A 27,624-nucleotide genomic window follows, 5' to 3' on the forward strand; every position below is an offset into this window, starting at 1 on the left:
GAGATTTGCTACAGGTTGTAAAATTACGTTAATTGAGTCAAGACGCTCCGAGTGGCCAAATGTCAGCTGCTTGCCCGGTTAGCTTTGTCTCCCGGACTGCATGATGTTGGGAAAGTCAGTCGTACAAGTGGCTATCGGGTAATAAATGACGTTGCTCTGAACTGGGTTAAGTCTGCCACGACAAAGCGCCTGCCTGAGCAAAATATGCATTAGGCACCTCTTTGTACTCCATTTGTTGAGCTCCGATATATCTCAAATTCACCAGCCAACACTATGCCCCTGGAGGTCTAGATGCGTCCGTACATTCGCTTGCTGTTACCCATACGACATAAGGGGGCTGGTAATATGGGTTTTGTTTGCCTTTGGGTGTGATGTTGCGTGGCTCGCCGCAATACTCGCCGTTCAACCAGCTTTACCACTTCAGCCCGGAGACTAGAGACGATTGAAAATTTGATCTTTTGTGTGGAAACAAAGGGGAAAAAAAAAAAAGACTTTGGTGCTTGCTGACACAGAAGGCAAGATCAGCCACCCACCCAACCATCCTACAAGCTTGAGAACGGGTAAAAAAGCATGCCTGAAATAATCCAGTCCGAGTTTCCGTAATATCGCCACACCCGCCGAGATTTGTCCTCAAAGGTTGGTCTGTAGCTCATTAATGAGAATGCCCTATCCTTTTCCGGGTTAAAATTCTACTTCCTAGGTGAACCCATAACGCCAAGTGTCTCTTGCCACTACGTAAACGGGCCGTATTTGCCCATCCATAGATAGTCCTGATCTTTTTATTAAGATTTGGGTCTTTATCCATTTTTAAATCAAGCCCATATAATTACTGTCCAAGGGTCATGTCCGGTCCGGGTCCAGCTATGTCCGGCCCGGCCATGTTCACCGGAGGGATCATCAATGATGGATCCGGCACTACGCCAGCGGCCATGGCGTTGCTGCTATCCACAGCGAACTGTACACCCGCCGGGGATGAGAAGACCAGCTGGCCGCTGCCGAGCTGGTCGTCTTCTGGGTGGAGAGGGTACATGTTGGCCTCCATGGTGTTTCCGTCAAAGATGAGGGTGTTTTGAATGGGAGCCTGCGATGCTCCCAGCACGTTGATGACGTCTTGGGCCAGCTGGCCGCCGATGATGGCGGTCACGGGAGCCAGCTCGCTGCCAATGTTCTGAAGGAAGCTGCGCAGCACTTCGGACTTGAGCGTCGAGACGGGCAGTCCCAGCTTGTGATGACGTTCGGTAGCAAGCGTCGTGAAGCGCTCAAGGTCTTCACGTCGGTTGAGAGCGGGCAGACGGCCCTTCTCCTGCTGGAACTCAAAGAGCGCGCGTAGGCAGGAGAGAACGGGCGTGACCGCACGTAGACGGCGGGGCGACTTGCGGTACTCCTCAGGGAGAGGTGCGACGTCGGACAGCGTCCAGGTCGAGTAGCGCTCACGCTTGGTGACGCGCTCGATGGACTTGCCACCCTCCTTCTTTACCTGGACGTCGATGACATCTCGCGTCCTAGACTCGGGCTGCAACTTGGTGGCGACATTGCCCTCGTCGCGCTGGATGACAAAGACGTGCTCGATCAGGTCGGCAAAGATGTAGCCGTAGAAGCCGTGCGAGCCAGCGGCGTAGAAGGGCTTGTTCACGATGCGGGTGGCCAGGTTTATGATGTTGAAGGCGTCGGGATCCAGATCGGTGGCGATTACGACGCTGAAGTTCTGGAAGTAATTGGGGCCTCTTGTCCGAATGTCCTCCTTGTCGACATTAACGTTGACGCGAGGGTTCAACTTGCGCAGGTTGACGCTGGCCGCCTCGGCGCGATTCATCCCCAGGTGACCTTCATCCTCGGATAGCAGGAATTGAGCTCCAAAATCAACAGCGGTAACAACCTCATGGTCGACAATCGTCAGAGAGTTGATACCAGCAAGAACCAGATTCTTGGCGATCTCGTTAGCCAACGCCTTGACAGTAACCAGGAGGACGTTGGCGGAACGGATCTTTTCCTGCGCTTGCATCCCCCATAATCTGATTTGGCGATCATACAGGGCAATTTCGTCTTAAGCCGGTTAAACCGAATCAAAAAGACATTTCAGATCCAGGTCAGCTCCGATTCATCATCAAAGGTCGATGATTTTTGTGCTTCCAGTCACTCCAAACTCACCTGCACTGATGCCACTTGCCTGGTGTGCGTCACCATTGGCATCAGGTTGTTGAATAGTCTGAGCCTGTTGCACTTCTTCCGCCAGCGGCTGCACCAATGGCGGCAGCGCCGCTGCTGTCATTGAGTCCTGCATTGTATGCTAGCCAGGGCTGAATATGACTTGAGCCTTCAACCGATGGCTTGTGATTATTCTTTTTTGTCAGGTACTTCGATATGACAGGCCTCGGTCGAGATTTTACTCATAAAAGCATGTCGCCGTTGTTGATAATTTGTTCCCTTGATATTTTTCTTCTTGGATGGCGATGCGTTGGTTGATCACGCTTAGATAGGTTAAGGTAGGTGAAAGGGCAAATAGAGCTTACGGATTTCTGGGGTCGCGGTTTGAAAAGCCAATACGCTTGCTGTTTTGCGACGGGGATGCGCCACAATCAGAATGCCAGAGTCTTGGATATATTGCGAATCGTTTGGAAATTTTTAGCTGAAGGTGCGACCTTTCCTTTGTCGCATTTTTTTTTTTTTTGATTTGATTTTGATTTTTACTATCAACAAGAGATGCAGGCCATGAGTTTCGTCATGGCCTACCCAAATTAAGTTGGTTGGAATATGCCTGGCTACCTAAATAAAGTACTGTATCCATAGGCAGGAGAGCAAACAAACTTTCATTTCGTTTTCTTTTTTTCTTTTTTTTTTTTTTCTTTGCAACAAGGACTGGATAGCCCGGCCAGTGGATCAAATCCATTAACGATGCAGGCTCTGGATTAGCGTGGCCGCACAAGCCTGGGTGGGCGGGCCGTGTTCGTCCCTGGACTGAGGTGGTTTTACTTTTTTTGCCGTCGATCAAATCAGTTTGGTTAGGTGGCCACCTCAGCTTTTTTCTTGTCGCATGCTGCATAAGGTATTTTACTTTACATACGGGGTGCGTACTGTACGTACATGTACGTGCTACTTTACTTGGATGGATTCTAAATTTAGGTAGTATTGGGCGTTGCTCGTCCAGGATACCATAGCCTAAGAATATGTCACAATTTCAAATGATATTCGATTCAAAATATTCAGGTTCTAGGTACAGCAGTGACTGAGTTATAGTCTCCAAAGGTAGTTTCACCTCAACCGAAAGCAGCCGGGTTGCGTTGGTGTAGTCTCTCTACCTATCTAAGGTAGGTAGGTACCTACTTGGCATGGTCATGTCGCGGTGACGGTATGCGTGGTGGTCACGGTCCCAGCACTGACGACGCGTGCTAAAGTGGTACTTCTGCACGATAGGGATAGGGTAAGCTTGCTGATGTAGTCACTAACACAGCGATCTTTTGCTTGCAACCCCCCACCCTCCACCCGCCTGCATAATCCATCCTACCTATCGTCTCTCTTCGTTGCACTCAAATCAATCAGAATAATAGGTAAACCGATTACCATTTGTGTCTCGCATTTTGCGTTCCGCACAACCAGAAACTCGCAAACTTCGATCTGTCTATCCGCCCCTCTCCTCGCCACGACACTTGCTTGAAAGCTGCGCCCTCGAGGCATTAAGTCGCACTATCCCACAGCAGCTGCTGACTCCGATCCGACTCTTGACAAGAAGCCCTTCTTTCCTCATAACTTCAGTGCGACCACGACGGCAAACACGCACCGCAATCAACAAGCCAGCCAGCGGACCTCTGTGCCCCTTGATGGTACGTGACATGTTGTTCCGAGCACAAAAGAACAATGCAATATAAAGAGGGGGAAGATTCATACTGCTTAACCCGACCCATCGAAGCCTCCGTCGCTCGGCCCACTACCCCATGCCTCTTTTCTTGCTAACCGATTTTCAGTCTGAGAATCCGCCACATCGCCCGAGGCAGTCTGCCGGCGACCTTGTCCGATCCATTCTCGATGACCGCCCCCGTCCTGAAGAAGAAGTCAGCCCCACTGGAGAGCTGTTTCGCGTCATAGAACGCTTTCACGAGAGCGTCGACAGGGCCCGACGCACCATACACGATCTCACACTGGCCACTAGCGGCGGCGGCAATCCTCCGAACCATCCCGGCGGTTCGTCCAGTCTTCATTTGCACCGTAGGTTCTCGCAAGAGCCTACCAGTCGAGACTCTCCCTCCGGTACCGCTTCCCCGCCCTCGCTGCCGCCTCTGCGATACTACGTTTCCCGACGAAACCCGAACATGCCCAGTGGGAGTCGTCAGCGGTACAGACCTGGTGGCACAGACAGACACCGGGCGTCGGCCTCCAGCAACCCGACGTCATCATCGAATTTGGGCGGCACCGCAAGCTCGGCTTTTGCCGAACTGGAGCTCAGGCTTGATAGCGCCAACTCTCGGCTACGCTCTATACTGGACCTGAACCCCAGCCCTGTGTTCTCCCAGCCGTCACCTCCTCCCATGTCAACTCCTGATCACGCGCAGGACTCTCTAGAGGGTAACCGCCGCGCAAAACGCCGGAAGCTCGAGGCCTCGAGCCCTGCGCCGCCTTCCCAGGCTCTTAGGTATGGGCGGTATGGGCAGGTCGAGTCCGGACAGTTGATCATGGAGATAGTGAGCTGCGATGGGGGCAACTATACCGAGGGAATGACCTCATATGCAGCCGAAAACATCCTCAAGGACGACAACTCTGTTTACTGTACAAAGGGGAGCAGGTGTAACATTGTTCTTCAGCACCAGGGCGCGACAGTCTTCAGCCTCAAGGAACTAGTGATCAAGGCGCCGGGTATAAATTACTCATCGCCGTGAGTACCGCTATCTGATTGGTTTTCTGCAACTTGTCGCTACGACAAAAGCATATGGCTAACAGTGTCAAGCAGTGTTCGTGAGGGAATGGTCTTCGTGTCGATGGAAAGAGACGAACTGCTCGTTCGGACAGCCCAATATCAAATTCAGTACGGCCGTGCCAAGAGCCAGGATCGGCAAGGCTCCGAGAGGGATGGACGGGTAAATGCTCCTATTTTTTCGATTCGGCACGGCGACGATGGGGCTCCAGCCACGAGGATATCAGGGAGGCGCAGGGTGATGAGCATTATGGATGATCAGGAAGAACGCATGTCTGCACAGATCCCTTCGGAATTTACTGTGGCACCGCCGCCATTCAGGGTCACCACCGAGTGCAGCGAAGACGAAGACGACAACATACCCGTCAATATGCGCCATCGCCGGCGAACGCCCAACCGAATCGGATCTCTACCGTTCGAGAGTGATAACAGCGACGACTGGGGACAGATGGACGATTCAGCTCTTGGGGATGTCGACATCAGCTTTAGTACTGAAAGGGGCGAAAACATGACCCTGCAGGAGGCCATCGAGGCAAACCAGCTGGCGACACAGGAGGCAGTACGGGCGGTGGGCGGCACCATGATGGCGCCCCACGCTCGCTTCTTTATCGAGAAGGACAAGAGCAAATGCACCATACGTTTCGATCCTCCGGTTTCTGGCAGATTTATCTTGCTCAAGATGTGGAGTCCGCATCTTGAGTCTGGGAATATTGACATTCAAGCGGTCGTGGCCAAGGGGTTCGCCGGTCCGCGCTTTATACCTTCGGTTGATTTGTTGTGACTGCAGATGGTCTCACTGTTGGTCAATATCATTTCTATTCAACCACGGCAACGATTGCATGTATGTTGGAGACTAGGCGGTGCCGCGCCTAGTTTTCTTTATTTTCTTCTTATTCTTTTCTCTTTTACAAATAAGCACGAGGCAATGGCGTAAAGGCGTGGGTAATTGCGGGGGAATGGCTTAGATATCGTTTTTAGAGATTTGAGCACTGTTGTATCGTCAGCAAATATGTCATTTGCGAAGAAATTATGCTTGTTGCCTTTCACGGTTGCTCGAAAAGGAAAACTCATTATGAGCCATTCGCACCTAGTCTGACGGGACTGACCAGGCATAATACAGCGCAGGTGGTTGTGAGCGTTTACAGAGGGAGGCTCAGCCCCATTACAAATGATACACCGCTGTCGCTGGCATGAGACGCCTTGAGTCATCGAGGTGTCTTCCCTGCTAGTGGGGAATGGAGCTCGAGTTGGCGCAATCGCGAATGGATTTGATTGCCACGGTCGCAAGGCAAAGCCAAGGTGGGTACTGTACCGGTAGGCACTCAAGGGTCTATAATATAACTGCGGGGTCGGCGACATCACAGTTGAAAATTTCCTGTGAAATCCATCCTCGCTCTCCCAATTTGTACCTCGCATCACCCCCGTACCACACACACCCATTCTTATTCCGCGGGTGCCCAGCGAGACCACAGTCAACCGCAGCACCTCTCTACACCTCTTACCTAAAACAATCGTACGCTAAAGAATCGGGATCTATCCAGCAATCATGGCCGTCCGCGCTCAGTTCGAAAACTCCAACGAGTGAGTTCTTTCTGCCTCCCCTCTCCCTATTTTTCTCTCTACCCCGCTGTGCCCGACATCGTCCCATCCTGCACAATTGACTGTTCGCATGCGACAGTGGGCTTCGATAACAAATTGCTAACCAAAAATCACAACACAGGGTCGGCGTTTTTGCCACTCTTACCAACTCATACTCGCTCGTCGCCATCGGTGCGAGTGGAAACTTCTACAGCGTGTTCGAGGCCGAACTCCAGGACGTTATCCCCATCTGCAGAACCACGATTGCTGGCATGAGGATAGTGGGTCGTCTTACAGCAGGGTGAGCTTTGAAGAGTTCCCCGGCAGGCCCGGAGTTGAGACGGTCATGTGCATCTTCTTGGGAAGGTGCCAGGGACGTCGTGAAAGAAACGAAAAGGAACTAAAAAGGCTGACCGGGAAACCCCCCTCTTTCAAGAAACCGCAAGGGACTGCTAGTGCCCACCACGACGACAGACCAGGAGCTGCAGCACTTGCGAAACAGTCTACCGGACGAGGTCAAGATTCAGCGCATCGAGGAGCGGCTATCGGCGCTCGGCAACGTCATCGCGACCAACGACCACATAGCACTCGTGCACCCGGATCTGGAGCGCGAGACGGAGGAGATCATCGCCGATGTGCTGGGCGTCGAGGTCTTCCGGCAGACGGTGGCCGACAACGTGCTTGTCGGCTCGTACATGTCGCTCTCCAACCAGGGTGGTCTCGTCCACCCGAAGACGTCGATCCAGGACCAGGACGAGCTGTCAAGCCTGCTGCAGGTGCCGCTCGTCGCCGGTTCCATAAACCGCGGCAGCAACGTCGTCGGCGCCGGCATGGTTGTCAACGACTGGATGGCCGTCACGGGTCTCGACACCACAGCCACAGAGCTGAGCGTCGTGGAGAGCGTCTTCCGCCTGGGCGAGGGTCTGGGCCCAAGCAACATCAACACCAACATGAAGGACACCATGGTGGAGTCGTTCTACTAAGCAGCCTCGACATGTCTTACGATTTGATTCCGGGCCTCGGGACCTCTTTGTGCGGGATGCTCTCCCGGCTCCCTTGTTCATTCCCTTGCATCCTCTTCTCGGGCATATAGGGGTATCATGGCAATGTAGCCTTGTTATGAAAAGGGTAGATGGATGTTGACGGGGGGGCCGTTTTTGAGGGGGGATCTTCCCCTCGTTTTTCAACCCCGTGAAACAACCAGCTACGACACCGCTTCACTTAGGCAGCCTGCTGCTGTCTCCTTTCATGTCTGCTCGCTTCCCCAATCCTAGAAGGAGGATACAACATTTGCGCAGCGTCGAGAAAAGCATAGGCATATTACGCCATACTGGGCAGTGTGGCGTCTTTGGGAGTTATCCCCCGTTATTCCGATTTCTTTTACAACTGATTTTGTATACTATCTTCTTCGGAACACTGTTGCATGGGATCGGCGTTCTCAGCCGGGGAGGAGTTGGGCTCACATTATCAAGGGTTTTTTTGTTGGGTTTACTTTCTTTCCCCTTTTTTCCCCTTCTTTTTTTTCTTGTTTTCTCGGGGCGGAACAAAAGTTGGATTCTTTGGTTTGCATCTTGATGAGATGGCATAGCATTGCAAAAGACTTGATATTGTTTCTCTCCGATTTGCAGTTTTTGTCACACGGGTGATGGGACCTTCTGATTCTGAAAATGCCCGATAAAAGTAGCACATGGAATTTCTCGACAGTTCTAATTTCATGTGCCACTCCTATTGTGTGCAAACTTGAAAATCCTCAACCCCGGATAGGCATGACGAAACTGAAGACATGTATGTGGATGGATGCGGGCTTTAGTGCCACCGAGGGCCAGTGGCGAACAGTGACTATTATAGGGTGCGATAAAAAAAGGAATCTTCTTATTTTCCAAGCCAGAACATAGAATTTTCATGCCCTTTCACAAAATTTTAACTCCAAGAGAGCGAGAGAAAAAAAGCAAATAACCTAGAAAGTTCCCAGACGGCGGATATTCGTTAGGAGGAACAAGAAAGAAAATAAAAGAGGAAACTGAAAACAGAGGCAAAAGAACTTTGACAAGATCAAAGTCATGTTTCCCCACCCTTTCAACAGCTTTATGCATACGTGCAGATGACCTTCCGATGCAAAAGAGAATAAAAAAAAAAGAATAATAAAACCTCCAAACAGAGGGTTTTGTGGATATAATCAGAACGCCAACTTTGCTATGCCGCTTCGAGATAAAACCCGCCGTTTGAAAAGACGGCTGGACGAGACCAAAGTAAGAAGATACATTTATATATTTGCGTGAAGAAATGAGGGGCTCATGTCCGACAAAACAATAAAAAAAAGTGCAAGCCTCAACTTGAATGTGACATAAGCCTCGCATCCCCTACCTGCGATAGGGAAACGTGTTAGAGGAAGGAACAAACTAGGCAGACAAATCAACCCGGGGAAATGTGGTATGAACGCCCCCCCATCTGAGGAGGAATTGGTCATCAGATGAGAGAAAAATAAAGTGGGAAATCCAGGTATCGTTCTCCAGGCCGTTCATTCATGAATAACTCGCAAGGATCTTGGATTTCTTTTGTGTGTGTCCACAGCAGTGGTGTTATACGGCGAGCAGGTGTGTACGGTTTGCTTGTTTGATAAGAGGGTGAGCTTAGACATTTCCCGCACATATTCGGGCGACGGCGAGGCGGCGCTTCGGATGGTAAGCCGTGTTTTGATTTAGTCCTTCGAGGCTCGTGATTCTTTGGGAACCCTCGGCTTCTTGAGGTTGTTGTAGGTCCAGCCACGGATCTGTGTAGGACCATGACGTGGTGGAGGCTCCGAAGCTGTGTAGTCCTTGATCCCTTCACGGTAGTTGAAAGGCACCGTCCTCAGCTCGGGTCCAGATTGTGAGCCCTGGCGGTGTGGTGGCAGCGGGGCCGGCTCGAGCTTCCTGTACTTGGGGTTGTTGTTGTTTCCAGTGCCGTTGGTGGCTGCCGAGGTGCTGCCGTTGCTACTGGATCGCAGCTGGCGGGGATTCATGTCACCAGGAGATGGCGCTGCTTCCATCTGCAGGGGCATTGTGTGGTACTGTGTAGTCGTATGCTGTATCTGGGGTGGCATACCAGAGGGAGGATATTGATGGGGTCCATGATAAGCTGATTGCATCTGATAGTGCCCTGGCTGTGAGGGATGTTGCGCGTATTGGTTGTGATGATGATGTATCGGTTGGAGAGGTGGCGGAGGAAGGTGCGAGCCCAACGGCGCTGTGAATGGAGTACCGCCATGATGTTGTGAATGTGGTTGTTGCTGCTGTTGCTCGCTCATACGATCATCGTGCACAAACGCGTGCACATACTGCGATGTTGCGCCATGGTGTGCGGGAGATGCACGGCCTGCATGGGATTCGTAGTTGTTTTCATAATAAGGTCGAGCTGTAGGCGGTGTATGATAGGCAGCACTGTTTGGCCGCATCGAGTGTGCTTCTGAGGGATGTGAGGATGCTCCTGCTGTGTCTACGGTGTAGACTTCGGTTAGTTCCTGACGAGGACCGTAGTTGCCAATGTGATGGAGTGAAGGAGTTCGGGAGTTATCTCGATGGGGACCTGGGGGGTGATTTCTGAAGGTTGTTCCAGTATATCTGGGTGGCAGCTCGGCATTCAACGCGCGAGGATGCTCAGAAGGGATTGGCGGTAATCTGCCATCAGAAGCCAACGCAGAAGGGGTCGTACCATATTCGGGCTCAGGGTTCAAGGCTGTATATAGGAAGTGGCGGTTTTGGCTACTTGGCTCACGAGGAGCGACGCTGCTTTGTGCCTGCGTATCCGACTCGCCGAACAGACGCGGATCGAGCATTGATGCATCTCCCGAGGGCTGTGGTGGGACACTGGGAGATTGAGAGATGCGTCGTGCATCTGGTTGGGTCAAGGTAGAATCAACGACCGATTGGGACGCACTAGGTTGCGGTGGGGGATAAGAAGTGCGAGAGCTGGGGCGGTTGGATAACTGTGATGACGTGCGCTCGATGGATGATGTTGGGGGTAGTCCCAGCTCCTGAAAGCTGTTGGGTTGAGACATTTTTGGATAAGGGCTCGTTTCTGATGAAGGTGCCTCGGCAGCGTACAAGAGCTTCTCGTTTGTGTTTGATAGTGCAATTTGGGCAAAGGCATCAAGCTTGGCCGTGTCCACAATATTTGAAGGCTCAGGAGGGGGTGCGGGAGAGTCGAGAAGGTCGCGGACCGGATCAAACGGGGTTCGCCTTGGCTGTGCAGCGGCGGTTGCTCTAGTCTCTTCCTCATTGGCAACAGCAACGGCGTCGATGAGCTCAAGCCACTGCTGAGACGGGTGTTCAGATGACTCCGCCGATGGAGGCTTGTCTTCTTCATCCATGGCCATGGCATCCTCATCTAAGTAGCCCTCGCCATGTTGCGAAAGTGCTGGCGACGGACTGCGTGAAGACTGCGGCGTAGGCACCTCACGATCGTGAATGAGTTCCTGACGGCGGGCCTCCTTATCAGCAGGCTCGGGAGTTAGCAGGCGACGGTCGAGCTGATGCTCTTGACGCATAGTGTTCAGGGCCTCCGAGAGAGCAAGCTTGACTTCCCGTTCCCGGGTGTGTTGATCCAGATACTTGGTAACAATGGATCGTGATGCGTGTTGAATTCTGCCAGTACGGTCGATAAGGACGATCGGATGGTCTCCAGAAACAACAGGGGCTGGGGGCTCTGCCTCGTTTTTGGAAGTTTTGAGAAATAATCCATACTTTGGGTGGAGTGCATGCTTTTCAATAAGCTCCTCGCTCAGGTCACCTGGTTCATAAGTACCAACGTCGACGCTGCTTATCATGCGATCGACAAAAAAGGCAAATGAATTGGGCTTGTTGAAAAACTGCGGGATCCGGGTTGACTTGTATCTGCTTCGATCATTGAAGGAATCACGGAACCCAATCTCATGGTCCTCGTACTCGTAGAGTGGCGGAAGCATCAGGCGGTTGTAGTTTTCGGTAGTGACGGGACGTCGCTTGCTGATCAGGCGGACACCATGCTCGTCAGGATCTGACGACGCGGGAGGCACGTACGGCCGATCGCCATCGGGAGATGACTTGGCGGTGGATTCCGGTGATGGTGACGGCAATTTTGAGCCGAGCGGGCTGGGTGCTCGACTTGGTGTCTCCTCATCATCGGGGTTGGTAGCGGAGAGAAGACCGCCAATGTGACGCGGAATGTAGGCAGGTCTGTCACCATCCATGGCGCTTGCTGGGCGTTTCGGAGGGACTTGGTCAAGGAGCGCGGCCTCAGCCTTGCGCTTGACGCCAACAAAGGTGGGACGGAGCATATCTTCGGGCATTTCACGGCGAGATGTCTCAAAATCGAGAACATGCTGGGCCTTGATCACCTTGGCACAGGGGACCTCGACGCCATTTTCAAATTCGACATGGGCCTTGGTCCAATCGATCCGATCTTTGGAGACAGGCGTCTTTAGGTAGACACGGTCTTCCAGCTGCATGGGGCATTGCATAAGCATAAGATTAGGTAAACGGAAGCAAGGAAAGGGAACCACAGGCTACAGCAAGCAGAAATTTCTGCGACGCGTTACTGGGACTCTTACTTACATCAGTAGGTACTTTTCGTCGACAAAATTCCTCTAGGATGTCTAATCGACGTAGTTGGGTGTCGTAAAAGTCTTCTGTGGCCTCGTCGTATTGGCGCTGTAGAGCCAAGGCAAAAATTCAGGTGTGGTCAGTTGGCTGACTAACCCATGATTTGGGTGGTTGGTGGTGTGGTGTGTAGTAGGTAAGGCAGGGCATGTATTCATGTCAAGGGTTGGCAGCCGCCGAGGCGGAATAGGACAGGGCGAGAAAATTTAGAAGGAAAAAAAAATCGCAAAGAAGAGGGCAAAACATACCTGGTAATTGAGATTGGTTAGCTGGGTCTGGAGCTGGAGGTTACGGCTACACTGGTTCAGTCCAGCCTGCTCTCGGCGCTTGAGCGTTTTTTCCGTGTCATCGTAGCGATTCTGGAGGAACTTGCGAATCTCCTTAAAGGCTGCCACCTCTTCGTGGGCGTCGAAACTGTCCCGCAAGAGGTTGACGTTCCGCTCAGCCAATTCCTCGAGGGCCGGCTTGATGGCGTTTGACACGGCTATGAAGCTGGCTCGCAGCTCCTTGCTACGCTCCTCGGCGGCCTGGGCTCTGGTAAAAGAACCATCGGCCACGGCCTCGGCGGTAGTCTTGTGGGCGGCAGGGTTGACACCGCGTCCGTTGGTGGCAGCGACAACGGCAGCCTTTTTGCTTGTGCCCCGAGAAGCGCCGGTGGTGCCCCGGCCGCGTCCCCGGCCACGGCCCCTGCCCTTAGCCGGGCTGGCGGCTTTGTGGCTGTTGCTATCACTCATGATGCCATTCGGGCCTGAGTAATCCGAGGGGAAACTTGATTGATCAAGCGTGCTGGACGGGGATCGATTGGGATTGCGTTGCCGCAGCGTACAGGTGACGGATAGAGGGAATGAGAAAAGGCAAAGATTTTCTTTATGGCGAAGCAGAGGACAGACCAGTATGAGACTGGGTCAAGATTGTGTCCTGTTGCAGAGACCGGTGGCGAATGGGATGAGAGGTCTTTTTGTTTGGGGGGAGATGAATAAATTATCAGTAAGATTGGGTGAGGGTAGTGGGACAAGAGCAAGACTGCGTCGCGCAAGGCGTGTCGTTGGCTGTTGTGGTCAAGGCTTGCTGTTGTTGTTGATGTTGTTGTAAGGAAAGGTAAAGCCAGATGCAGGGTTTTGATGAGAATGAGGGAATCATGCGAGTGAGAGAAGCCAGCCAAACACAACACCAGCGTGCGAGCGACAGATAATGACCAGACAGACCAGCCTGAACATGAAAAGACCAGTAAATCAGGAAGGGAAAAAAAGACGACCAACTGGGCCCCAACCGCAGAGCAACGGCACAGGGAAAAAAAAGGACTGTACTGGGTCGACCGGAAGACAAGGCAAAGCTGGAGACCAGAAGCGACGACGTCAAAAAAGAATTTAATGAATTATGATGCAGAGTTGCAAGCAATTGTCGTCGATAATTCTTGAGCCGTCGAGCCTCGTCGGTACGGTATGGCACTTATTGATCGATGCGAGCAAGCACACGCACCAGCACGATCAAGCAAGTCTTTTACACATCGAGCCAGCCACGAAGATGAGCCTCTGGGGCACGTCCCCCAGTTTTTGGTGTGGGTCTCCCGTGCTTCAACGTCGACCAATCGTAGTTGATTCTGGCTTGCCCAATGCGAATTGATGCTTGTTCGATTTTAAAGAGAACAACAAATGAACAATGCGACAGATAAAAAAACAGGAACTGAAATATAAAATTGAGGAAAAAAAAGGAATTCTGGAATTAATTCTTGTCAACGGAGAATCAGAAGATGTCAAAGTTGGTTTCCCTAAGAAAAAGAAATAAGAAAAAAAAAAGCGAGTAAAACTTTTTCAGGCATGTTCCCAGCTAAAATCGATTTTTGGCAAGTCGGGTTGGTTGCTCGCTGTCCTTCTCTGACCTACCTTACCTTACCTACCTAGGTACCTAACACAACAAGGAAGGGGCCATTCGTTCCTCACGTGTGGGTGGATTTCTGTGCCGCCTTCCACAACCCACTCACTCACTCAGTACTAGAACTAGTCCTAGTACAGTCTAACTAATTAACCACGCGACGCCAGTCACTCTGACCAACCCGATCTGATTTGATGTACTGTACACGGTAACTGACTACCTCCACAGAGTCAGATTGCGTCTACCAATTCCGGAGGTCATGGGCTGGCGACTAGGCCGTTTTAAGGGACATTGCAGTAGCAGTTGTGCGGAATACTTTCGTAAGATTTCGCTTGCCTTTTAATAACCACAGCAGATACTGCTCAGTATTGATTGAATGAGACCAGACCCAAGTACATGTATCCATCCAGTCTTGGCTTTCCTGTGTACTATACTGTATGTACTGTACAATTTTTACTACGAAGTAGCCCACCTACTGCGTACTGAGGAACTATACTTAATCACATTTCGGTTAACCAAGGTTACTTACTGCGAAGGATGAATTTCTTCTTCATATTTCGCATCGTGTTTTGTGCGTGGGTTCATTGACGTCTCGAATGTCTTGTTTTCGTTAAGCTCGCAGCCATGGTTTGACACAGCTTGTGACACCCACAGTCGACGATCTGTGAAAGCCACAGGGTGGTCCCACCCACTTCTACAGTGGATCCCATCTGTATTTTAACAACCCCAACCCACGTCTGCCCTTCACTGCAAACATCAACTTCTCCCCCTTTCCTCCAACATTGAGCTACACAGCACCCCTCATCTCACTTTAGCAGCGGACAAACTCCGGATCCGCCAGCATGGTCAAGCGGCGAAAGCTGCAGCAGGGTCGGCCGGCAAAGGGGAGAGCGGCCTACAAGGGAGGCAAAGGAGCCCCGAACCCGCATGCTGCCGGACATCGTCAGAAGGGTCCGGGTCCGGGTTCGAGTCCGGGTCCCGGCCACTCTGCGACGGGAGGGCCGAAACCCAAGGGCAAAAAGCAGCCGCCTCAGCAGCAGCACCAGTCACCTGTGATACCGTTCTCCCCAGACGAGTCCATATTACTGGTCGGTGAGGGTGACCTCAGTTTCGCCAGGTCTCTGGTCGAGCACCACGGCTGCACAAACCTCACAGCCACCGTGCTGGAGAAGGACCTGGCAGAGCTCGTCGAGAAGTATCCTCACGTGGCTGAGAACGTCGAGGCTGTCGAGTCTTCCAGTGGCCGGAACACGGTCGTATTTGGCGTGGATGCACGTAAAATGGGCCCGTTTTTTGAAAAGCCACCACCACGGGATGAACTAGATGAATGGGATGAGAAGGAGGAGGATGGTGAGAAAAGAGAGCAGCAGCAGAAACAGAAGCAGCGGCCGCCAAACAAACGCAAGGCCGGCGGCCCGGCGCTCAAGGATCGAATCCTGTTCAACTTCCCACACGTGGGCGGCAAGAGCACCGACGTCAACCGCCAGGTGCGCTACAACCAGGAGCTGCTGGTCGACTTCTTCAAGCGCGCCAACTGCTGCCTCTCCCCCGGCGGCTCCATCGTCGTCACCCTGTTCGAGGGGGAGCCCTACACCCTGTGGAACGTCCGCGACCTCGCCCGTCACTCGGGCCTGCAGGTCGAGCGCAGCTTCGCCTTCCGCGCCGACGCCTACCCGGGCTACCACCATGCCCGGACCCTGGGTGTCGTGAGGAGCAAGAGCGGCGAGCTCGGCGGCGGCTGGAAGGGCGAGGAGAGGGCCGCCCGGAGCTACATCTTTTACCGCAAGGATGAGGTCCCCAAGCCCGTCGCCAGGAAAAGGAAGCACTCGAACTTGTCGGACGATTCGGACGGATGGGAAGAGGACTCGAATGATGGCGCCTGACTTCGTTTGAACTGTGGGGGAAAGTGAGCGGATGCCCGCTGTTCGTCCAAAGTTGTGTTTGTTGATGTGCGTTGGTTTCTGGCACCTCAATCAAAATACGACCAACGTTTGTTGTGCTTCGTCCGGTTTAGCTGTCTGTGAAAAGCTGCCGACATGGCACGAAAGCCAGATCACTGCAACCTCCAGCAGAGTGCACTGATATGATTGATAGCAGACTTTAATAGGGGGGGGGGGGGGGGGGTTGAGAAAGAATCCAGATTGACTGGGGGAACATACAGTCAGTCGCGAGGGTAGCAGAAGACATGATGGGCCTTGGCGTTTGGCTCGACCACCGGAGTTGTTGAAAGAAGGGATGTTGGTCGAGCGAAGGAGTGCAGCGTCACAAGATTCGTATAAAAATCACGAAAATAACACATCATCGAAAGCAGCTCATCCTAGCTTGGGCATACAAGGAGTCAAAGCAGAGTCCTGTTAAGCAGGTAACAGCAGGACTTTAAAATGGCAAAAAAGCGGGTTTTTGGCCATGTTTAGGCACAAGCAACCGATATAAGCACCGCCATTTTCAGTCAATGTCAAGATAGGTATATATGCCCGTGAGCAACACTAACAAGAGTTCATTAAGAACTCATTGAGGTGCTTGATTCAAGTCCAAACATGTGTCTGATGACGCAAAAAAAAAAAAGAAAAAAAAAGGGAAGGAGAAGCCCCTTGATCAGCAGAAGTAGCCTGACGTCCTAAAACAGGTGTGCCATCCCATGGGCTAGCATGGGCAGCGGAAAGCGACCCTATGCCAGCGTCTCTCCCGGATGTACCTACAAGTCGGGAGTGACATTTGTCTTCCGGAGGCGCAATACCTCTCCGAAACGGACCTAGTATTCCCCACTTCAATCACCTCAAGAGAGATACAGAAGCGCCAACATGACCTCACTGCCATTATGAACCCGAGCGACTGGTCATATTTGACAGCCTCATCACACCGCGCGTCACGAGAGACGCCCCTTTACCGCAAGGAGTAGTATACCCCGAGAAAGCTGAGCCCTCGTGGAGAGAGAGAGAAAGATGCCATCTCATCAGACAACCAGCTGGCACCTGCATGGCTGATTCCAAATGCACAAGATAGGTCGCTCACGCCCTCGTCCACAAAAAATGGTCCCCAGTGCATGCTCCAGCCTCCCCGGTCTCCAGGGGGTGGGGGGGACCAGGATCATCATAATCACAGCTTACAATCAACTTGCCCGAAAAGTCACATCGTGAGCAGGAAGAGTAGGTCTAGATTGGCTTAGACCTTTTGTTAGACCCATCACCTTCCCCGATACTCCCTCTGACCTTATGACAAGTCCCTTTGCATCCATACACATTTGTAACATCACGTCACAACTCGGCGCTGGCTTTCTCGCTTCCACGCACCTACCCGCCTCCATCCCTTCTTTTCCGGCATGACAGGCAAGCCTCGGCGGATAAAAGTAGCCGAGAAGGGATCAACAAAAAGTCCCCACGGTGGTACCTACCCAGAAGCATATGCGTTCCTGCGGGCAGCCGAAGAATGCATGCCAGCAGCAGCCGACATTGACCGCTCGTATGCGATGAGCTAATTAGTGCTCTCAAAGGGGGTGAGGTTCGTCCGGCAAGACCACTCTCTGGGTGTAAGAAACCCAACAGGTTCTATCATTTCATGCTCTCTTGCGAGGAAGGCCATGCATAGGCACTTTTACGTTTTAAGGGGGGAACAGGGTTGAGGTGAACGCTAGTAAATTATCATATCTCAAAATAAAAGTCGTAATCCTAGCCACCCAGCATATACTTGATAGAGTATCATAACTGAAAAGATCAAATAGCAACAAAAGAAAAAGCAAATAGCCACACAATGGGAGCCATGCTGGAACGCTCCCTAGTAGGATGATATGCATCACCATCCCATCCCACTCGCCTCGCAATGTCGGGCAGCTGATACTTTCCGCATCCAAAGAATTTTTTGTTTCGTTCAAATTCCAGAAAGAAAAGAAACCAAGAAAGAGGCTTGGACTAGATGCATCCTGAGACAAGTTACTTAAAAGAACCTCCAAGTTGCTTTTTTTCCCCCTCAAGTCAGTGACTTCGTTGTTACACCCGCTCGCTCAAGTGAACACCAAAGATTCAACGCCACGGAGATTGTTCTCCCCCCAAAGGATAGAATTAAACAGAGACAAGTGGATCGCAGAAGAGGATGAACAAGCAAAAGAAAATTCCGAATGCATGAGAGCCGTGGATAAGGTATTAGAGTTGCGCCGTGAAACCCAAGTCGCAATATGAAGTAGACCAAAAGGAAAATTGAGAAATCGATGATGAGTTTTGTTATGTGAGAAAAACAAGAAAAAAAAAGATGCAGAGAACGCATAAAAGCGATAAACAAATCAAATGACCTGGCCGTGATTCAAGTTTCGTCTCTATCATGAGTATAGATCAAGAAACAGGAGTCTTTTTTTCTTTTTTTTTTCGTCTTTTTTTTTCTGCATGCTCGGTTCCCATTTACTGCCGTAGATGTCATCGTGACGAATATGGCAAAGAGGAAAATAATAAAAGTCGTAAGCAAAAAAAAATCAGCTCTTGTAATGAGAAGAGAAAAGAAATAAGACAAGATACGGGTGCCAACCCACTCGTAAAGATTAGAGACAAGTAAAAGAATCTTAGGAATGGGATAGGGAGATAAGGAATACAGAAGTAAGTAGTAGGTAGGTAGTCAGGTTCGCCGTTTGTAGCTAGCTAGCTGTTCATGATAGCGGTCTCGGCATGTGGCGGGACTCATGTGCGCCATACTCAGGATAGTTGGCGGGAGCGTGGTTCATGATTCCAGGGGCAGTGGGGAGAGGGTGGCGAGCCAGATTCATGGTATGGGACTGATGATGAGATGAAGCGTGCTGGCCATCGGGTGAATGGAGCGCGCCACCAACACTGGCCGACTCAACCTTGGGCAGAGAATCTGGCGCAAAGGGCATGTAGGCAGCTCCTGGAGCCGCGGTCGCATGCTGGCTTGCCTGGACGGCGGCTTGGGTCACGAATGGGGCGGGTAGTGGCAGCGTTTGAGGCTGCGAGGTGAAGGCAAAGTTTATGGCAGGATTACCTGTCGCAGAAGTCGGGGTCGTTGCCGATGCTGGCCCTTGATGGGACCATTGGGCTGTGTACATGCCGTGGAGAGCAGCCGCTCCACTGGCGCCACCAGGAGCATAGTCTGTCGTCAGTCCATATATCGATGAGGACCGCCTCGAGCCTGAGAGGCCGGGATACATTTCCTGGGCTTGGTACGAGGGCATGTCGTTCATGGTCCGAACCGGGACCCCGCCCAAAAACTGCTCGCCGCCGCCGCCGCCATGCGCCATAGGGGGTGGGGTGTGATCGCCGCTGGGTCCAGCAGCGCTAGGCAGACCATGAGGTGGGAAGCCAGGTTGCATCATTGTCGACTTTAGCGGCGATTGTTGAGAAGGAGGTGCGGAACCTCTTCCCATTTGAACCTGACGCATATCTTCCTCGGATTGATTCATCGTTCCGGTAATGTGGTCATCTCCACTCTGCATCTCCTCGGTGAACTTGTCGTCGGCGTTCACCCACACTTTGTAGTCACCATCTGCGTGGATAAGAAAGAAACTTGGTCAGCATCAACTCAAGGGAAATTATGCTAGCGACACAGCCATATGATTCTCATGTTCAACATACCAACTTCGCCGTTGAGGAATCTTTCCTGAGCCTTGGCCACCTTGAATATCTCTTTCAGGTACACCTTCCTCCTGGCATTGCCGGGGTTCTCCTTGTCCAGGAAGAATGACGACAGAGCCTCGGCCGTGGCCTCTTCGAGCTTGGCGACGTTAAGCTTCAGCTTTTGAATGTCTGGGTGTTGCTTGTGGTTCGGCTGCACAATCAGCTGCAGAATGTGGTTCAAAAGATAGATCCTCTCTGTGATGATCCAGTCTGTGTCAGCATCCTCTGGTCCCCCTCCCCCCTCACGACCGACTGATAGTGTGGCAATGGAACGAAACCCCGTACCTCTCTTCCACAGGTGGTCCGGCTCTTTGTGCCGCACCTTCTCGTCCTTGCCTGGACCCCATGGCTTAGGCCACCAGTCAGGAGCGTTGATATCTCCATTGGTGTAAGGGTGGTTCGACTGCTTCTTCGGCTCAACGAGCTTGACCCATGCCTTTGCAACTATCTTGCAGGCCATCTGCTGTAGGTTTTTGAAGCGAGTCTCGCAGAATTCCATGATGACTTGGTGATCGGCCATGACGATTCCTCTGTGCTGCGGAACCGGGGTGTTTGCACTTGTCAAGTCGCTGTCTCCAGTTGCCGAGTCTGGGCCGCCACGGAAGTTGGCTTGGGCACGGTGGCGCTTTCGAGCTTTGGGTGGTCCACTAACGTATCCGCCCTCTTCCCAAGCATCTGCGTCAGGTCCGTCGTATGTGTGGCCCAACCTTGCATATGTGCCTCTGTGTCCCAACGCTCCGTATGCATCGTATTCATGTGCCTCTGCAAGTAGTTCCACGAGTCGTTGTCAGCCGCAGTTCTCAGCTTGGGCAGACAGGTTTTAAAATATGAGGATAGCATTGCCATGATGCCGTGAATAGGAAGGTCGTGACATACCAAAATTGCGGCGCCTGGGGTCCCTCTCAGGGACAAGGGCATCAAAACCCATTCGGTTAAAGACATCCCTCTCGTCCAGCTTATGCTGACTGTGCATGTAAAGCATCTTCCCGTCGTCGGTTTGAACCGCTAGGAAATATCTCTTGACAGGAATCCTGCAGTGCTCACGGAGCGCCATATCGATAGGCATCGATCCTGTCAAGTGTTGATAGCGCCCATTGTCGGCATACCATGCATGTCTTCCGTTGTCATCATATGCGTTTGATCGTCCATCATCAGGGTATCCGGGATATCGTCCATTTTCAGCGTATGCTGCTTGTCGCCCATCATCAAAGTACACTCCATGTCGGCCATGGTCAGCGTAGTTACCTGCCAGTGTGGTGGTATGGGTCCTTTCTTCATCCCACTGCTGGCCACGGTAATATGCCTTTCCGGACTGCTCAGGGTAGTCGCGCCCCATCGTGACAGCGGATTTGCCCCCGAGGTAATCCAAGCCTTGGAATCTAAAAACGTCTCGAGTAGATCTGCCGCAACTTCCAAGATGGCAGCGACCTTCCCCTACGAAGGTGAGAAAATTTACTTGGTCTGCCACGAACATGGACTCGTTAGTATGGGGACGTTTCGTATCACAAGATTTTCCAAGAGGGACGTGTCAAAAGAAACAGTTTACAGATCTCGTGGGGGAGTGCTCCTCGACTTTTTGCTTCTCTTGGGTTTGACTTGCTCAAGCTGCAGGTGCACAAATGGGGAAGATTCATGGGAGTCGTGCAACCATAGCTGACAATCGTGGCAGTGAACAGAATGCAATGAGAGAGGGAATGGCACTCACAAGAGATGACGCGGGTGTGAACAAACCGGCCAGCTGTATCGATTGGCCAGATTCGCCGGTGGGCCAGCAAACGATGTTGTGCGTCCCAAACTTGACAATATGGGAAAATTTCGAGTTCCAGGGGTATTCTTTTTTGTGTGCTACAAGTTCGGTGCTTCAGCGCTCGAGCGGTTGTGTTCGTAACCAGAGAGACCAACAAGTCGTGGAAGGTGTGACGAGATGCAGGCGGGAGCAAAAATGGCACAAAACCACAGGTAGGCTTTTGCAGGAGATTGTGGTTTTGTCACTAATGACGGCTCGTGTGATATAACTTGCCCCCCAAAATCGAGTCCAGTCGATGACAAGTGTGCTGTATATAGTAGAAGCTGATATCTGGGCCAGGAGCCGACGCGGCGAGGTTGACAACGGATGGAAGCTCAAGAGAAGACAAATGCGAGAGTCGATGGGCGAAAGAAGTCCTGCAGATAAGTATGTTCGCACCTCCTTTGCCGGTCCTGCCAGAGCTCCAGCTCCCGTCCAACTGGAACTTTGCAGAGCCCGTAGTGCTCGTCAGGGGGTGAAAATCAGCTGGCTGGGATGGCGCCCTTGGAGAACAAAGAAAATAAAATAAGCCGTCTCGCCCTTGAAGACAGTCAGGCCTAGGTTCTTGTTGTATCAGTCGTCCGTGGAAGCACAAGCCTGCTGATGAGGTAGCCAAGCAGATCGTAATCAACACTCCCTGGAAAGTAGCTGTAGAAGGACGGGTCCTTCTTTGTTCTCAGAGTGGCTATGAGACATTGGGTGATGGAGATTTGCGGTCTCCGTGTGTGCCTTGCTCTACCAGCCCCTGACTCCGGTTTCGAGGTTCCCGGCCCAGTCTGTTCATCCAAAGTAGGGTTCCGGGCACCTTTGTGTGAGGCAAAAATAAGACGTGCTTGTGTTAAGCAGATAGTAGTAACCTATGATCAGGTATTTCTGGAGAGCTCGAATGGAACAGCCCTAGTTGTCGGAAGCAGTCAAGGGCAGCAGAATCCGATGCGGCGCCAGTGCCTGGTTGATTGGAGGTGGGGGAGCTAGGAAACAACCTGTAATATCTCAGATGGCGCCCGACCGCAGGCAACAGACCGGTGTCACAGAGTGGCCAATCTAGATTTGCGCATGAGCAGAGGCATGCATGCAGGGGGGACCCGCCGCCCGTTGTTTGTCGAGCAGTTTGCAGTACAAGTCCTGGTACGAACAGGGACGGATAGACGGGTAGATGCTTGGAACAAGTGCGAGTAGCAGGACGGGACTGGCGAGTAAAATGGCGACTCAGGGCCGGGCGGGACACAACTCGTCGTTTGTGGTGAGGACAAGCCCCCAGTTCTGCCAGGCAAGTCTACTTTTTTTCTCTCTTTTACCTGGACGGAGGTGGTTATGGTGTTAGGCGTCGTCGAGTAAACAAGTCATCCGGGTAAACAAGGTTAGGTGGGGGGGAAAGGTATAAAATGCTAGTCAAGAAAGAGAGAGAAGAAGATAGAGGGTGAGGAAAAAAAAGAACAAGGCCGTAGAGATCGTTATGTCGCTAAACAGGAACCAGCAAGTCTTTTCACCAAGCTATAACCACGTACATTTGCATGGGGCCGCTGAGCGAGGCAAAGTGATATGCAGCAAACAAGCAAGTCTTAGGATGCTGCTTCAGCCGGGTGTTCTGGTTTGATGAAGACAAGGTAGGTTCAGAGGCAGAGGTAGAAAGTACAAGGGCGCGCGCTCTGGAGAGAGGTGTGTGTGTTGTATCGTAGCTGTGTGGTAAAAGAATAGTGGGACAGGTTCGTGTGTGCTAAGGCCAGGGGTCACGATGCTATAAGGGCCCCCCACGAAGAGCTGTGGGCAGAGGAGCTGGGAAATCGTAGACAAGACGGGAACAGGCAAGGTAAGTTACCCTTTTTTGTTGTCGGCAGACCAGACCCGTCCGCCTGGTGGTCTGGGCAGAAGTGACTGGGGGCCTGCCTCTAGATTGGTACCAGAGCTTGAACCTGTAGCGGCAGTATCTTGGTCGAGGTGGGTATGATGGAAAAAGGTGCAGGCATCGGACAAAACAAGCGGACCACCACCGTCTTGCTCGTTCAGGGCTAGTGGGTTGAGCAAATGTTTGTGATGAAGGAAAAAAAAATGTTTGCACCCGTGTTTAGGTGACAGATGCGCAGGCCGGTGTGAATGGCTGGGAACAAGAACAGCCTGGATCCAGTCCTGCAGGTGGAATCAAATAAGGCAAGGTCGTGGGATGTAGCATGAGCACTTGATTATCGTGGTTGTTGTGTCGGGCATGCTCGGGTGGTACCGATATGTAGGTATGTTGAAAAGTGACAATTCGTCCCTGGTCTATCCTGTCCTATTCTGTCTAGCCTAGGCTGGTAGTAGTCCGAAAGATACTGTACACGATGATCAATGAAAGCGAAGAGAAGCTAGCTGGCTTGGACCACCTGAACACTGAGGCGATCCAGGCAAGCACCCTTGTTTCGAGGTGGCTTTGCACCAATGTGGGAGAGGCAAAACGATCTTGATGGGGAAGGCGAAAAATAAAAATTGAAAAAACTCAAGAAAAAAAGAGGAAACGGAAATGAAAAAGAAAATACCAAACATCAAGCTCGCTCCAGCCAGAGAGCATGACACCGTCATTGCGAACTCTACGGTACCGGGGTGGACTGTCGTACTGCAGGCTTGGTGGATGCGAGTTGCTAGGTATTTAGAACCAATCGTAACACAAGCTGATAATTGAGCATTGCAGATTTACCGGGTCTGTTCCGGGGGGGAGGGGATTCATGTTATTGGGCAAACGATCTCTTGCAGGAAAAGGATAGAGGAGGAGAGGAAGAGAGGAAGGGGGGGGGGGGGGCGCGGGAATCAGTGGTTGCCAATGTTCCTGTAGTTGCCCTCTGCTTTGCACAAGAGCCGACCATTAGAAAGTACCACAACATCGGCATCCTCCCCCCCTCCCAGTGTTAGTGTTTGTTGATCCCACGATAACATCCGTGGCGCAGACCCGTGATGCAAACACCATTCAGTATCTTCAGCCCTCTACTACTCCTCATGTTTACTTTGCAACTTGTGGCCTGAAAAATGAAGTTTCGCTGTAGGTACACTGTACAGCAGGGGGATTTTGGTCGATCGATCGTTGGTCTTTCTTCATTCTCCCACCTTTTGCATTTCTTTTCCACCCGCTTCCCCATTCCCTCTCCCCCTTTAGTTTTTTTTCTTTCTTTTGCTTTTGGTCGCTGTTGTTTCTCCCCTTTAGTAGCGCGGCCAGACAGTAAGCAATTGAACCCATCTACTTGAGATGGGTTCTCAATGGCCAGTCGCGCTGCATGGAGGCCAAGATAATAAGACGACCTGGGTCGGCTGGCCCAGCTTTATGCAGATGGACCGAAGGCTGAGTGTAAACACTGGAAATCATTTCTCTCCTTCCCTCTCGCTCTCTCGATCTCTTTTACCCATCCCAGCACCAATCTTGATGCAACCCTAACGGTGTGCCAGATGGAGTCTGGGAAGCAGGGATTTTCTTTCGGTTGACTTCCCCTCTCGAACAGGGCCTGCAAGGACCACAGTAGCGGGATCTCTTCCGCCTGGGTTAGTTATTGTTGCCCCTTGTAATCAATTACTATAGAAGGCTGTAATGTACCAATCGGTACTTTACCACAAAGTACTGTACCTACCCACGTACCACCTCGCCTAGCTAGGTAAGGTAGGTAATCGGCATAGGTACTGTTACGAAGTATACAGGTAGAAATGGAAGGTACCTGGTAGGTAGATACCTAGGGTAGATACCTAGGGTAGGTACCTAGGGTAGGTACAAACCGTGGGTAAAGTCAGGCAACTTTAGAAAAGCCAGTTGGTTAGACCATGTATGATGAATATTTTGAGAAAGCTTTAGATGCAAGCTAGGGTTTGCACAATCCTACTGCCGTACAACCATCGCAGGAACTCGTTGATACACACCTAAGGTAGGTACCTCCCTAGACGGGTACTTTCATCCACTGCCGTTTTGAAATAACAACATCAACCGAGTTTTGCTGTTTGATGGGATCCCGAGGGAATCGTCACCATTGAGGTCCGTGCCATTGACCACAACCACCACCACCACCACCACCACCACACACACACACACAGATCGTCTCCACCCCGCTTCTCATTTCATCCAAACGTCAGGTTGTTTGATTTGGCGCACAAGGATGGAAAGGCAGCTACGTTCCGATATTGCATGGGGGTGCATGGGAACGTGGAGGCGCCCAGTCAATCAATCAGTTAAGTCCAACCGAGAACGGTAAGGAGCGACCATGGATGGAGATGGCTACCTATGTACAAGAGAAATTCCCTGCCTCGTCAAGATACGGATATTTCGTACTTTCCAAAGATACCCGCCCGACCCGACTTTTGAGTGGGTACTCGGCGTAGCTGCCGACCTTGGGCAAGGAACAGTAAAGCTCACCTTGCTCCGTTACAACCAGCCAAGGTACAGGTACGTACCTTACCTAGCTTGCAGGTAAACCAATATCTGGTAACTAGGTAGGTAGGTAGGTACCTTACCTGCCTTACCAAGCTTACCTACCATCTTCAAAAAACATCATCGTTTCCCGATTCGTCGAGCTGTATTTTGCCTACCTACCTAACCAGGTGCCTAGAGGTAGGTACCTAGGGCTAATTGTATTTCACTTCTCCTCATTCTCCCATCCATGAGCTTACGGAGTAATATTGGATTTCAACACTCCTTTGTACCACTAGGTAGGTACCTTGTCCAACTTGCTTGTCTGTTTTTCTATCGGGCCCAGGAACAGTTTTCGTTGCATGAATGAACCTGCATTTCCGAATTATCAAACCAGAGTCAGCATCAAATTAGCTCCGCCTGAGTTTTAAGATTGACATGGCCACGGTATTGTTCGTCCTTTTTTTTTTTCCTTTTTTTTTCTATGCACCGCCTAATTTACCCTGGACGCCAAAATCTTAATCACCCTTATGCTGCGGCGGGAGAATGGGATGTATGGACATTGTTCTGATTAGCTCTGTTAAAATGGAGAGCTCACCCAACCCATGACAAGCTGGGCAATCTTTTGGGGTCCATCGAGGGGTTCAACTGATTTTAAACGGCAAGCATATTCCTGTCAGATTCATGATTGCCGTGCGAGCGTAACATTTCTTGTTGTTAGCGTTCTTCAAGTCCCCGGGCAACACCCAAGGTATTTTTTCTCTGAAGTAACAGTAACAATCCCCATTGTAATTTTTTTTTAAAAAAAAAAACAAAAAAAACCCGTGGACTGACTGTTCTCATAAACTCCTAGACTTTATTCGGATCTAATCATCTGAATGATTGTAACTTTTTTTTTCAGAAATGTTTCCCTCCGTTCTGTCCGGTTCAGTCGCCCATACGGTTTCTTCCCTCACTCCGAAAGATACCGACCCAGACTTGGACCTAGTCTGGTTGTGTTTTGTGACTTTACCGAGAACCAGGCAAGGGGCGAAATGGGGATGACGGATACCTCCCTTAGCTACCTAGGTACTTGTACTGTATTTTTGTATGAATTACGTATGTCCGCCCTGTTCGCAGCAGTGGAGCCTGCTTGTTGCGGGTAGGTATTCTCCCCTCTTTGGACAAGCATTATTACACGAACTATGGAGTATGTATGTGCTGATACTTCGTACAAAGACAAAAGGCCAGCAAGGGTGGATAGCGCTTGGGGTATCACGTGACGTGATTGCAGGGCCCCTGGGCGAGGATGGAAAAGAAAACTCGGCTCCCAGCCACTGTGACATTTTGACGCCATTGAGCTGTCAGCACCCGTACCTAGGTGGGCATTGACTCGATTGCGACAAGCCATGGGGTCGGCCATAGAGCCAGCCCATGGAGGGGAAACGTCGATTCCAATCTCGATGCTCATACAGTACGGGGGCATGACCTACTACTAGTGGCTTGGAGTCCTTTGACTCTGCAGGAAATGGATATTACAGAAGCAACTTTCTACCTGCCCTGGCTGGCACAGTTTATCCGGCAAAAGCACAAAAACTACGACTCCTGTCTTTGTACAGGGCTTAGGGTTGTTTCATGCTAAGGACAAGTGAGCACATACTGTATACAATAACATACTACGCGCAGAGTTCTTTGGTTGCTGGTAGGTAAGTGGTGCTGGCTGGTTGATTGATTGATTGACTGACTGCCCAAGCAAAAGAAGAATCGAGACGGTGCAACGTGCCCTTCAAATCTCTCAGGGGCAGTTGTGGAGCGTCTTACCACTTTAAATCCCATTACTGGACTGGGTACATATTCCCATGGTGCACATCTGGGTCAACCACCCCGGGGGGACCCATGCTATTGCGCACGAAGAAAACGGT

At 51.4% G+C, this 27,624-nt stretch overlaps 7 protein-coding genes across 7 annotated transcripts; 3 read left to right on the forward strand and 4 right to left on the reverse strand.

Moving 5' to 3' along the window:
• Positions 1-89: 89 nt before the first annotated feature.
• On the reverse strand, positions 90-2,838 carry MGG_01669 (DNA damage tolerance protein rad31). The gene is made up of 2 exons (XM_003714607.1): positions 2,149-2,838; positions 90-2,043 (listed from the first exon to the last, which is right to left on the reverse strand). The coding sequence occupies exons 1-2, from the start codon at positions 2,279-2,281 to the stop codon at positions 827-829; spliced, it is 1,350 nt and encodes a 449-aa protein (XP_003714655.1). The 5' UTR covers positions 2,282-2,838; the 3' UTR covers positions 90-826.
• A 685-nt stretch (positions 2,839-3,523) lies between these two features.
• MGG_01670 (uncharacterized protein) lies at positions 3,524-6,002 on the forward strand. Its single transcript, XM_003714608.1, has 3 exons — positions 3,524-3,818; positions 3,960-4,864; positions 4,940-6,002. The coding sequence occupies exons 1-3, from the start codon at positions 3,816-3,818 to the stop codon at positions 5,682-5,684; spliced, it is 1,653 nt and encodes a 550-aa protein (XP_003714656.1). The 5' UTR covers positions 3,524-3,815; the 3' UTR covers positions 5,685-6,002.
• Positions 6,003-6,291: 289 nt separating this feature from the next.
• Positions 6,292-8,676, forward strand: MGG_01671 (eukaryotic translation initiation factor 6). The gene is made up of 3 exons (XM_003714609.1): positions 6,292-6,484; positions 6,624-6,782; positions 6,918-8,676. The coding sequence occupies exons 1-3, from the start codon at positions 6,450-6,452 to the stop codon at positions 7,462-7,464; spliced, it is 741 nt and encodes a 246-aa protein (XP_003714657.1). The 5' UTR covers positions 6,292-6,449; the 3' UTR covers positions 7,465-8,676.
• Positions 8,005-13,312, reverse strand: MGG_15753 (uncharacterized protein). Its single transcript, XM_003714610.1, has 4 exons — positions 12,345-13,312; positions 12,052-12,147; positions 10,172-11,939; positions 8,005-9,955 (listed from the first exon to the last, which is right to left on the reverse strand). The coding sequence occupies exons 1-4, from the start codon at positions 12,828-12,830 to the stop codon at positions 9,180-9,182; spliced, it is 3,126 nt and encodes a 1,041-aa protein (XP_003714658.1). The 5' UTR covers positions 12,831-13,312; the 3' UTR covers positions 8,005-9,179.
• A 1,388-nt stretch (positions 13,313-14,700) lies between these two features.
• On the forward strand, positions 14,701-16,142 carry MGG_11170 (uncharacterized protein). Its single transcript, XM_003714611.1, has one exon. It carries the CDS (start codon positions 14,811-14,813, stop codon positions 15,849-15,851), a length of 1,041 nt encoding a protein of 346 aa, XP_003714659.1. The 5' UTR covers positions 14,701-14,810; the 3' UTR covers positions 15,852-16,142.
• Positions 16,143-17,570: 1,428 nt separating this feature from the next.
• On the reverse strand, positions 17,571-23,428 carry MGG_01673 (uncharacterized protein). Its single transcript, XM_003714612.1, has 6 exons — positions 22,875-23,428; positions 21,286-22,664; positions 20,457-21,041; positions 19,866-20,342; positions 19,539-19,775; positions 17,571-19,449 (listed from the first exon to the last, which is right to left on the reverse strand). Exons 3-6 carry the CDS (start codon positions 20,914-20,916, stop codon positions 18,599-18,601), a joined length of 2,025 nt encoding a protein of 674 aa, XP_003714660.1. The 5' UTR covers positions 20,917-21,041; positions 21,286-22,664; positions 22,875-23,428; the 3' UTR covers positions 17,571-18,598.
• Positions 23,429-24,762: 1,334 nt separating this feature from the next.
• On the reverse strand, positions 24,763-25,868 carry MGG_15754 (uncharacterized protein; the record flags this gene model as incomplete). Its single annotated transcript, XM_003714613.1, has 5 exons — positions 24,763-24,866; positions 24,965-24,976; positions 25,646-25,703; positions 25,768-25,795; positions 25,846-25,868. 5 exons carry the CDS (start codon positions 25,866-25,868, stop codon positions 24,763-24,765), a joined length of 225 nt encoding a protein of 74 aa, XP_003714661.1.
• Positions 25,869-27,624: the final 1,756 nt, after the last annotated feature.

This window comes from Pyricularia oryzae, chromosome 2, assembly GCF_000002495.2.
Source record: "Pyricularia oryzae 70-15 chromosome 2, whole genome shotgun sequence".
Lineage (NCBI taxonomy): Eukaryota > Fungi > Ascomycota > Sordariomycetes > Magnaporthales > Pyriculariaceae > Pyricularia > Pyricularia oryzae.

Coding starts and splice junctions, on each gene's coding strand:
- MGG_01669 (XM_003714607.1), bottom strand. CDS start 2,281: ATGCAGGACTCAATGACAGCAGCGGCGCTGCCGCCATTGGTGCAGCCG. Junction 2,044..2,148: donor GGCAAGTGGCATCAGTGCAG/GTGAGTTTGGAG, acceptor AACCGGCTTAAG/ACGAAATTGCCCTGTATGAT.
- MGG_01670 (XM_003714608.1), top strand. Junction 4,865..4,939: donor GGTATAAATTACTCATCGCC/GTGAGTACCGCT, acceptor AGTGTCAAGCAG/TGTTCGTGAGGGAATGGTCT.
- MGG_01671 (XM_003714609.1), top strand. CDS start 6,450: ATGGCCGTCCGCGCTCAGTTCGAAAACTCCAACGA. Junction 6,485..6,623: donor CAGTTCGAAAACTCCAACGA/GTGAGTTCTTTC, acceptor ATCACAACACAG/GGTCGGCGTTTTTGCCACTC. Junction 6,783..6,917: donor GTGGGTCGTCTTACAGCAGG/GTGAGCTTTGAA, acceptor CCCTCTTTCAAG/AAACCGCAAGGGACTGCTAG.
- MGG_15753 (XM_003714610.1), bottom strand. CDS start 12,830: ATGAGTGATAGCAACAGCCACAAAGCCGCCAGCCCGGCTAAGGGCAGG. Junction 12,148..12,344: donor TAACCAATCTCAATTACCAG/GTATGTTTTGCC, acceptor TTGGCTCTACAG/CGCCAATACGACGAGGCCAC. Junction 9,956..10,171: donor GAACCCTGAGCCCGAATATG/GTACGACCCCTT, acceptor TCTACACCGTAG/ACACAGCAGGAGCATCCTCA.
- MGG_11170 (XM_003714611.1), top strand. CDS start 14,811: ATGGTCAAGCGGCGAAAGCTGCAGCAGGGTCGGCCGGCAAAGGGGAGA.
- MGG_01673 (XM_003714612.1), bottom strand. CDS start 20,916: ATGGGGCGCGACTACCCTGAGCAGTCCGGAAAGGCATATTACCGTGGC. Junction 20,343..20,456: donor CCCCAGGCGCCGCAATTTTG/GTATGTCACGAC, acceptor AACTACTTGCAG/AGGCACATGAATACGATGCA. Junction 19,776..19,865: donor GGACCACCTGTGGAAGAGAG/GTACGGGGTTTC, acceptor GGATCATCACAG/AGAGGATCTATCTTTTGAAC.